At 51.9% G+C, this 11,538-nt stretch overlaps 1 protein-coding gene across 1 annotated transcript; it reads right to left on the bottom strand.

Annotated features, from left to right (window-relative positions):
• Window positions 1-5,273: 5,273 nt before the first annotated feature.
• TRIM35 (tripartite motif containing 35) lies at window positions 5,274-11,533 on the bottom strand (the record flags this gene model as incomplete). The annotated part of the gene is made up of 6 exons (XM_056515640.1): window positions 5,274-5,959; window positions 7,101-7,222; window positions 7,518-7,540; window positions 7,675-7,905; window positions 10,003-10,098; window positions 11,294-11,533. Coding segments are annotated over 6 exons (1,272 nt in total), but the record flags the coding sequence as incomplete, so codon positions are not given.
• Window positions 11,534-11,538: the final 5 nt, after the last annotated feature.

Raw genomic sequence — 11,538 nt, 5'->3', positions numbered from 1 at the left:
AGATTTGGGGTGACATCTCCAAGATTTGGGGACAATGGGGTGTCCCCTCCACCCTAGAGGACATCGGGGTGTCCCCTCCACCCCCCAACGCCACTGGGACCCGTCCCAGTCCCGTCCTGACCCATTCCCATTCCCAAATTCTCCCTCCTCCGTCCCAAATCCGGGCCACGGGAGCACGGAGAGGCCGAGCCCCAGATCCCGGAACTATTTTGGGGACGAGCAGAGAACTCCAGGGAATCCGGGCGGGAAAGGGCAGCTCCGGAATGCCGAGTCCTTCCCAAATTCCGGCTCTCCTTCCCCAAATCCGGCCTCATCCCGGCCTATTTTCCGCCGGTCACGTGACCGGCACCTCTGGGAATCATCCCGGTATTTTTAGGATCCGGATTTCTCCGTTAGGCACGGAGCGCCGGAGGGTTTTGGGAACGTGGATCCCTCTGGGAAAGGGATTTAGGGCGGGTTTGGGGGGCAGGACATCGGGAAGGACGGGAGGGAATTGGGGGTGAAGTGAATATTCTGGATCTGGAATGTTGGATTCCAGGTTGGATGGGGTTTGGGGGAATCGGGGATGGGATGGGATGGGATGGGATGGGATGGGATGGGATGGGATGGGATGGGATGGGATGGGATGGGATGGGATGGGATGGGATGGGATAATGGGATGGGATGGGATGGGATACAGGGATGGGATGGGATAATGGGATGGGATACAGGGATGGGATACAGGGATGGGATACAGGGATGGGATACAGGGATGGGGTACAGGGATGGGACAGGACAAAGGGATGGGATAATGGGATGGGATTTAGGGACCATTCCCAGCCAAACCATTCCACAGTCCACTGATTCCAGGGACGGACACCTGGAGCTCATCCTGCTGAAATCCCCAAGGGATTTTCCCAGGATCCTTTCCCTGCTGGGAAGGGCAGGATTTGGGATTCCCACAGCAGGGATTGGAGCACATTCCAGAGGGACAAAGGCCTGGAAAGGGTCAAATCCCAGTGGCCGTGCTGGGGACAAAGAGCCCTTCAGTGGCTCGGGGGCGTCCCGGCCGTGCCTGGCACCGGCGGCTCCTTTGAGATTCCCGGAATCCAGGCCCTTCCCGGGATCCCACCCCCTCCCTGTCCCCCTGGATCAAATCCCGGAGCTGGGAATGGCTCAGGGAGGGTCACACCTGGAGGTGGCTCCGTGTCGGAGCCTTTTGCAGAGGGAAAGGAGAGCTGGGATTTGGGAAAGGGCTGGAGGGGCAGGAGCCAGGGAATGGCTCCCACTGGGAAAGGGGAGCTTGGGCTGGGATCTTGGGAAGGAATTCCTGGCTGGGCTGCAATTCCCAGAGAATCCCTGGATCCCTGGCAGTGCCCAAGGAAATCCTGGAGCAACCTGGAATTGTGGGATTGGAATGGGATGGGATTGAAAGTCCATGGATCCCACCCAACCATTCCTGGATTCTGGGATCCAGGACACTCAGGATCCATCCTGAGGGACTTTTAAGGAATTCAGGGATGGAAAAGGGAAGGGAGACTCTTCCTGGAGTCCCAAATTCCCAGCAAAGCCCCTGGATCCCAAAATTCCTTCCCAGATGGATCCAATGCCAGGCTGGGAGAGCCGGGAATGTGCAGCTGGATCAGGGAAGGATCCAGGGAATCCTCGGAGCCTTTTGCAGAGGGAAAGGAGAGCTGGGATTTGGGAAAGGGCTGGAGGGGCAGGAGCCAGGGAATGGCTCCCACTGGGAAAGGGGAGCTTGGGCTGGGATCTTGGGAAGGAATTCCTGGCTGGGCTGCAATTCCCAGAGAATCCCTGGGAGCGTCCAAGGAAAGGCAAGGGCAGCCTGGGACAGCGGGAAGCATCGCGGTTGGAATGGGATGGGATGGGATTGACGCTCCTTCCCATCAAAGCCATTCCCTCTCCATGATTCCCATCCCTGGGAGTGCCGGCGGCTCCCGGGAATCCCGGAGAAGCTTCCTGGGCGTCTCCCGCATCCCCCAAATCCTTGGGATGCTCCGGGTACCAGGAGGGAGGGGAGGGGCGGGGCATGGGCGCGGTGTCGAGCGCTGATTGGTCAGAAATGACATCATGGAGGAGAGGCAGCCAATGGGAAGCCGCTGTCGATGGAGGCCCCGCCCCAAATCCTGGGAGGGTCCAGGGGGGTCCCGGGAATGGGGCGGGAATTGTGGGAAAAATGGGGAATGAGCGGTGGGATTTTTGTTGGAAATCGTGATGAGAATGGGAAAAATAGGGTGGGAGAAATGTGGAAAAAATAAAGAAAAATAAAGAAAAATAAAGAAAAATAAAGAAAAATAAATGTGATATTAATTTGAAATGAATGCTGAAATAAATCAATATTTATGAATTTAAATAAATTTATTTCTATATTTGAAATTAATTGATATATTTATATATATATTTATAGATTCAAAATAAATACATTTATAAATAAATTTATAAGTAAATTTATAAATAAATCTATAAATAGATTTAAAATAAATGCAAAAATAAATATAAAATAAATTTAAAATAAATTTTTTTAAGAAATGCAAAAATAAATATATAATAAATTTAAAATAAATGTCAAAATAAATATAAAATAAAATTTAAAAATAGAGAAGAAATGCAAAATAAATATAAACAGAACCCCCCCAAAAATTTCATAAAACAATTATAAAAATCGGTACAACATCCCCAAAAATACAAAATAAATTCGAAATAAATTTTTTAAAATTATGGTAAATAAATAGTTATGACTGAATCGATATAAAATATGAAATAACATATAAATGAAATATAAAAAGAGAAATAATTTATTTAAACATAAATTAATACCATTTTAAAATTAAGAAAAACATTTTAAAAGTGCAAAAATATGAATAAACAAAAATTAAAAATAAAAGCTAAAATCAAAATCTTAAAAACAAAAATAAAGAAGTGGAAAAAAAGTTTTCAAATAAAAGTGAAAATTATAGTCAATATAAGTAAAAATTAATTTGACAATTTTAGAAATAAAATTAGATTACAATTAAAGTTGAAATAAATTTCTACTGAAGAAAAACAAAAATTAATTAAAAATTTTTGATTCACAAAGAAATAAAAATAACTAAAAAGCAGAAATTAATATCTAAAAGTAAAATAAATCAAAATAAAAACAAATGTAAAAACAAAAATAATGAAAAAAATCATCAAGACCTTTCCAAGCAACAATATGATTTTTTCCAGGAGGAATTCCAGGTTTTGGGATGGAAGGGATGCAGAGGATCCCCTCGACCCCCACCAGAGGTTCCCCCATTTTTATCCCCCAACATTCCCGGGAGAAACGGGAAAAGCTCCAGGCCTGGAATTCCCAAATGCATCCCAAATGTGCCTGAGGTGGAACTGGGATGGCCAAAATTCTGGGAAGAGACAGGATTATGTGGGAATGGGAATTGTTGGGATATGGGATGGGATACAGGGATGGGATACAGGGATGGGATGGGATAATGGGAATGTAGGATTGGGATGGTATGGGATGGGTTTGAAGTTGGGATTAGGAATGCAGGATTGGGATTGGGATGTGGTGGGATGAGATGGGATAAAAGGATGGGAATGCAGGATTGGGATTTGGATTGGGATTGGCATTGGGATTGGGATTGGGATGGGGTGGGATGAGACGGGATAATAGGATGGGAATGCAGGACTGGGATTGGGATTGGGGTTGGGATGGGATGGAGCGGGATTGGAGTGGGGTGGGAATACAGGACTGGGGTGAGACTGGATTGGGATTGTGGTTTGGATGGGAATGCAGGGTTAGGATTGGAATTAGAGTGGACTGGAGCGGGATTCGGATTGGGGTGGGATGGAGCAGGATTGGGGTGGAATATGGGATGGGAGAACATGGGATGGGATGGGATGGGATACAGGGATGGGATGGGATGGGATGGGATGGGATGGGATACAGGGATGGGATGGGATGGGATGGGATGGGATGGGATGGGATGGGATGGGATGGGATGGGATGGGATGCAGGGATCTGGGATACAGGGATGGGATGCAGGGATCTGGGATGCTCCCGCTGCTTTTCCTCCTCTCCCATATCCAGGATACACTGTGGGAGGATCCAGGGTGGGCCCCTCTCCCCCCCCAGCTCCGGGGTCTCCCTTTTGTTCTCCCTCCTCCGGCTCCTGTTCCCAAGGAGTTTCCCCAGCAAATGGTGGGAAATCATGGAAACCACCCGCTCCCGTCGGAATCTGGGCAGGAAAAAAGCAGGAAAAGGGGCAGGAAAATGGCAGGAAAAAGGACGGGGAAAGGATGGGAAAAAGGCGGGAAAAGGATGGGAAATGGATGGGGAAATGATGGGAAAAGGGCGGGAAAAGGCAAGAAAAAGGCAGGAAAAGGGCAGGAAAAAGACGGGAAAAGGATGGGGAAAGGATGGGAAAATGGCAGGAAATGGACAGGAAAAGGCAAGAAAAAGGCAGGAAAAGGGCAGGAAAAGGGCTGGGAAAAAGACATGAGAAGGGCAGGGGAAAGGCAGGGAAAGGACAGGGAAAAGCGGGAAAAGGGCAGGAAAAATACAGTAAAAAAGCAGGAAAAGAGCAGGAAAAAGGTAGGAAAGGGACAGAAAAAGGGCAGGGGAAACGCAGGGAAAGGGGCAGGGAAAGGGCTGGGAAAAGAACAGGGAAAGGACAGGGAAAGGCAGGAAAAGGGCAGATAAAGGCAGGAAAAATACAGGAAAAAAGCAGGAAAAGAGCAGTAAAAAGGCAGGGAAAGGACAGGGAAATGACAGGAAAAAGGCAAGGAAAGGGCAGGAAAAGAGCAGGAAAAGGGCAGGAGAAGGGCAGGATGAGCCGCCCAGGCCCCTTCCCTTTCCCCATGGAATCACCTGAAACCCCAAGGACTCACCTGGATTTGGGAAAAATACTTTGCGGGATCAACTCTGGATAAAAACTCCAAACTTCCTCCATTTCCCAACACATCTTCACCAGATTCCCAGAGCTGGGAACTCTGAGAAAAGTCCCTCAGAGGGATAAAGCCATGAGGAAAAAAAGGGTGGAAGAGGTGGGACATCCCCAGGGATGTTCCCATTGATGGTTTTCCATGTGGAGGCCAAATCCCACGGGATTTTTGCATTCCAAGAGCCGGGATAAGGATATCGCTGTTCACAGCAGGGATTCCTGGATCCCTGAAAAAACTGCAGGAAAATCCCCAAAACGGTTGAATTCCTTATCCGGCAGTGAAATAAATCCCTTCTTCCCAAAGGATCCGCGACAGAGAGGAAAATTCGGGATTTGGGAACAGAACCGCACAGCGAGACTTTATTAATATTTATTAACGATAAAAACCTGAGGCATTACGAACAAACATTATTTTTAACCCTGCTTTTTTTTTTTTTTAATTTTTCCTGGGAAAACCCTCACCAGGAGGCAGGAGACCCCCTAGGACGGGATATCCTCGTGGATACGGACACGGAGCGGGCAAATCCGGAGCGTCTTGGCCTTGGCTCCTCCCTGGGGCCCTCCCACGTAGAAATAGGGGAAGACGACTCCTCCGAACTTCTCGTGGAATGTGTAGATGTGGCTGCGGTGGTCGGCGTCGTAGAAGGACAATTCCCCCTCGGTGCAGTCCAGCTCCACCCGGACCCGCCGGAGGTTTCCCGGCGCCGCTTCCGAGCGCACGGTGTTGGACGCCCGGCACTCGTCCTTGCCCGAAAGGTGGTAGATGTACCAGAATCCGGAGCGGGAATCGTGGTGGAAAGTCCAGTCGGAGCCTCTGTGGGGCCGGGAGACGCCCACCCTCCAGTTGGTGAGCCCGCCCAGATCCACCTCCCAGGTGTGGAAGCCTTCGGAGAAGCCGCGGGATCCCAGGATGCAGGGGGCGGAGGTGAAGCGCTCCGGGTTTTCCACGGAGAGTTTGTAGCCGTGGTTGGAGACGCTGGAAAGGTCCTCGGACACCGAGAGCCAGCCGGCGGCCGAGTTGGGGTCCAGGCTGAAAGGGACTGGTGGGGAACAGGGAATGGTTTGTGGGGTGTTGGCAGCTCGGCAGGGATCCGTCCATCCCTCCGGGAAGCTTTCCATGGATCCAGCCATGGATTCATCCATGGATTCTTCCATGGATTTGTCCATCTATCCCTCCCTCCATCCATGGATCAATCCATTCATTCATCCATGGATCCACCCATCCATCCATCCATCCATGGATCCATCTATCCCTCCATCCATTCGTGGTTCCATTCATCTATCCATCCATCCATCCATCCATCCATGCATCCACCCTTATCCATGGATCTACCCCTCCATGGATCCTTCCAAGGACCCATCCATCCATCCATCCATCCATCCATCCCTATCCATGGATCCATCAATCCATCCATCCATCCATCTGTGCACCCCTCCATGGATCCACCCATGAATTCACCCATGGATCCATTCGTCTGTCCCTCCATCCATCCATCCATCCATCCATCCATCCATCCATCCATCCGCTCCTCTATCCACGGATCCATCCGTCTGTCCATCCATGGATTCATGCATCATGGATCCATTCCTCCATCCATTCATGGATCCATCCATCTGTCCCTCATTCCATGAATTCATCCCTCCATCCATCCATCCATGGATCCATCTGTCCGTCCCTTCATGGATCATTCAATGGATCCATCCATCTGCCCCTCCCTCCATGGATCCATTCATCCATCCATCCACCCCTATCCATGAATCCATCCATACATGGATCCATCTATCCCTCCATCCGTGGATCCATCATTCGATCCATCCATGGATTCATGCATCCCTCCATCCATCCACGGATCCATCCATCTGTCCACCCCTATCCGTGGATCCATACCTCTATGGATCCATCCATGAATCCTTCTATCCATCCATCCATCATCCATCATCATCCATCCATCCATCATCCATCTGTCATCCATCCATCTATCCATCCATCCCTATCATTCCATCTCTCCATCCACCCCAATCCATGGATTTATCCCTAACCCACATCACCCCTGGATGACATTCCCAAGTTTCCCTTTTGGGCCACCTCCCTGGGAGCTCTCCAATCCCCAATCCCATCTCCACATTTCCCATCTTCCCACCCCCTGGAAAACCCCGATCCGGACATTCCCAGTTCCTCACCTGCCGTGATGGTGTCCAGCATTTTCTTCCACACGTTGTACTGGAGCGATCCCAGGTACTTGGCCACATCCAGGAGCATTCCCGAGGGAACAGCTTCCGGCTCCTCGGCCGTGCAGGCGATCCTAACGCAGGGATTGACCCCGGAGAAAGGATTGGGATGAAGCTCCCGACATCCCGTGGTTCAGCAGGAACTTCCCGACACCACCCGACATCCCCCAGGCTTGTTCTCCCACAATTCCCACAAAATCTGGGATTTAATGATTCCCACAAAAACTGAAATTCCCATTTGTGTCCCCACCCCATCCTGCTTGTAGCACCCAGGTGACATCCAGAACCTCCTGGACTCGGAACTGGAATTTCCTTGGAGCAGGGACCTCGTTCCCAGATTCCCACGGATACAATGGGATCAGGACTTACCTCCTCTTGCGGTTCTTGTGGGTCTGGAAAAGAAAAGAGAGGAGAAAACCAGGAATCAGATCCCAGCTGCCACGGGAATCCTAGCATCCAGCTGACCACGCAGCGGGGGCGGGATGCGGGAATCCCGGCGGGATCCGGGAATCCCGGCGGGAATTACCATCAGGAACGTGTAGTCGTCCTCCTTGAGATCGGCCTGGAGCTGCCCGGCCTCGTTGAGCAGGGCCTGGCTCTCCTCGGCCAGCTGCTCCATCTTGCCCTGGATCAGATCCCGCTTCCGCCGCGCCTCCTCCCAGAGCTGCTCCAGCACCGCCTGCTCCTCGTCCCGCAGGAATTTGTGCAGCTTCTCGAATTCCCACTTCACCTGCCGCTCCAGCCGCGCCGATTCCGCCTGGGAATGGCAGCACCCGGCTCCAGCTGGGAATGCCCACGCCTCCCTCCAGAGCGCCCCAGTTCCCTGGGGTCTGATTCCAGGCAGCTCCAGAGCCCAGGGATTCAGTGGGATCATGCTGTGTTTCCCAAATTCCCAATCCCACTTCTCAAATCCCCACCGCTCTTTTTTCCCAGGATGGGATCAGGGCTTCACTCCAGCTGCATTCCCAATCTGGGTCGGGATCAATCCCACATCTGGAGCGCCCAAATTCCCTGGATTTGTCTTTCCTGGAGCTCCCCAAGCAGCTCCAATGCTCAGGAATTCCCTGAGCATTCCCAGTGCATGTGCAGAATTTGGATCGGGATCAATCCCACACCTCTGGAGAGCCCAGATTCCCTGGACTTTCTTTTCCTGAAGCTCTCCTAACAGCTTCAGCATCCAGGGATTCCCTAGGATCACTGGGATCACGTTGTCTTTCCCAAATTCCCATTCCCACTTCTCAAACCCCCACCGCTCTTTTTTCCCAGGATGGGATCAGGGCTTCACTCCAGCTGCATTCCCAATCTGGGTCGGGATCAATCCCACACCTCTGGAGCACCTGAATTCCCTGGACTTTCCTTTCCTGGAGCTCTCCAAGCAGCTCCAGCAGTCAGAAATCCCAGGGATTTCCCACTGGCCTCCCAAAATTCCTGTCCCTGCTTCCCATATCTCCATCGCTCTCCTTTTCCAGGGATGGGATCAGGGCTTCGCTCTGCATGCCCAATATGGGTCGGGATCAATCCCACACCTGGAGCACCCAAATTCCCTGGATTTGGCTTCCCTGGAGCTCTCCAAGCAGCTCCAGCACTCAGGAATTCCTTGGGATCGTGCTGTCCTTCCCAAATTCCTGTCCCTGCTTCCCAAATCCCCATCACTCTTCTTTCCAGGTGTGGGATCAGGGCTTCATTCTGCATTCCCAATCTGGGTCAGGATCAATCCCACCTCTGGAGCACCCAAATTCCCTGGATTTGCCTTTGCTGGAGCTCCCAAAGCAGCTCCAATGCTCAGAAATTCCCTGGGATCACATTGCCCTTCCCAGATTCCTGTTCCTGATTCCCAAATCCCCACCGCTCTTTTTTCCCAGGATGAGATCAGGGCTTCACTCCAGTGCATGTGCAGAATTTGGATCGGGATCAATCCCACACCTCTGGAACGCCCAGATTCCCTGGACTTTCCTTTCCTGCAGCTCTCCAAGCAGCTCCAGCATCCAGGGATTCCCTAGGATCACTGGGATCATGCTGCTCTTCCCAAATTCCTATTCCCACTTCCCAAATCCCCACTGCTCTCCTCTCCCGGGATGGGATCAGGGCTCCACCCCAGGACTGGGGGCAGGATTGCACAGGATCGGGACCAGGATCGGGATCAGGATTGGAACCAGGATCAGGATCAAGATTGGGATCAGGATCGGGATTGGGATTGGGACCAGGATCAGGACCAGGATCAGGATCAGGATCAGGATTGGGATCAGGATTGGGATCAGGATCAGGATTGGGATCAGGACCAGGATCAGGACCAGGATCAGGATTGGAATTGGAATTGGGATCAGGATTGGGATCGGGATTGGGGTCGGGATCAGGACTGGGATCAGGATTGGGATCAGGATCAAGATTGGGACCAGGATCAGGATCAAGATTGGGATCAGGACTGTGATTGGGATCGGGATCAGGATCAGGATTGGGATTGGGATTGAGCTCAGGATTGAGATTGGGATTGAGATCAGGGTTGGGATCAGGATCAGGATCAGGATTGGAATCAGGATTGAGATCAGGGTTTGGATCAGGATTGGGATCAAGATCGGGACTAGGATCGGGATCAGGATTGGGATCAGGATTGAGATCAGGGTTTGGATCAGGATCAGTATCGGGATCAGGATCGGGACCAAGATCAGGATCAAGATTGGGATCAGGACTGTGATCGGGATCGGGATCAGGATCAGGATTGGGATCGGGATTGAGATCGGGGTTGGGATCAGTATCGGGATCAAGATTGGGACCAGGATCGGGATCAAGATCAGGACTAGGATTGGGATCAGGATCGGGATCAGGATCAATCCCAGCTCCGGGAGGGGGCACACACCTCGTTGTGCCGGGAGATGGATTCGTAGGAGCGCCGCACGGTCCCGAAATCCTTGGCCTTTTCCCGCAGGGAAGACTCCATGTTCGCCAGTTTGGCCTGCGGGGAGGAGACACCCTCTGCATCCCCCAATTCCCGGGATTTTCCCATGTGGATAAACCACCCCCAGAGCGGGATGGGTGGAGTTGTGCCGCCTCTGAGCTGGGAGGAAGAGGAGCTTTGCTCCACAGGGAATGCTCCTCCCTGTTTTTATAGGGATATCCCATCTCTGCCTGTCCCGGTGCCATGGGCAGCCCCATTCCCATTCCCATTCCTGTTCCTATCCCCATTCCCATTCCCATTCCTGTTCCCATTCCCAATCTCATTATTCCCAATCCCATTATTCCCAATCCCATTCCCATTATTCTCAATCCCATTCCCATTCCCATCTCCCTTCCCGTTCCCATCCCAATCCTCGTCCCCATCCCCATTATTCCCATTCCCATTATTCCCATTTCTATTCCAAATCCAGTTCCCATTCCCACTATTCTGATTCCCATTATTCCAAATCCCATTATTCCCATTCCCAATCCCATTATTCCCATTCCTGTTCCCATTCCTGTTCCTATTCCCATTCCATTTCATGTTCCCATTCCTGTTCCCATTCCCCTTCCCATTCCCCTTCCCAATCCCAATCCCATTCCCATTCCTATTCCCATCCCCTTTCCCATTATTCCCATTCCCCATTCCATTCCCATTATTCCCATTCCCATTATTCCCATTCCCATTATTCCCATTCCCATTATTCCCATCCCTATTCCCATCCCCATTCCCATTATTCCCACCCCCCATTCCATTCCCATTATTCCCATTCCCATTATTCCCATTCCCATCCCCATTATTCCCATCCCCCATTCCACTCCCATTATTCCTGTCCCCGGCTTTTCCCGCCGCGTTTGAAATCCAGCGGGATGAGTCAGGGCGGCTCCGGCTGTTTTCCAGCGCGTCCTGGCAGCATTCCCAGCTCCTGGCCGCATCCCATCTCCTCCTCCTCCTCCCCCCGCAGCCACAGCTGCCTCCCTAATTCCCATCCCTCCTTTCTGCTGGAATTGTGCAACACCCAAAAATTCCCAAAAACCGTGGAACAACCGGCACGACCGGCTCCGAGCCGGGATCAAGGAGCCGAGGGAATGCCGGGCCCCAAACCGCCGGGAATAATCAATTTAATTAAAAGGCTGCAGACAGCCCCGCAGGGAAGCGCCTCATCCCAAATTTCCCAGGGACGCCTCTCCCATCCCTCCCGCATCCCCCTCACCCTGAAATCCGCCGCCGCTTCCCGCACCGGCCTCATCTTGTGCCCCTCGTGCTGCTTGGAGTTCTGGCAGGCGAAGCACGCCAGCTCCTTGTCCTCCAGGCAGAAAAACTTGGGCTCCTCCAGGTGCGCCGGGCACAGCGCGGCTCCGCGGCTCCGGCGCTGCCCCTCGTCCCGCAGGATCAGCTCCACCAGGTTGTTGAGGGTGTGGTTGACGCGGAGATCGTCCAGCGAGGAGCTCTCCTTGC

The sequence above is a fragment of the Oenanthe melanoleuca genome, unplaced genomic scaffold, assembly GCF_029582105.1.
Source record: "Oenanthe melanoleuca isolate GR-GAL-2019-014 unplaced genomic scaffold, OMel1.0 S017, whole genome shotgun sequence".
NCBI lineage: Eukaryota > Metazoa > Chordata > Aves > Passeriformes > Muscicapidae > Oenanthe > Oenanthe melanoleuca.
Note: the sequence above shows the minus strand (reverse complement) of the source record. Positions and strands in the feature narration are given on the sequence as shown.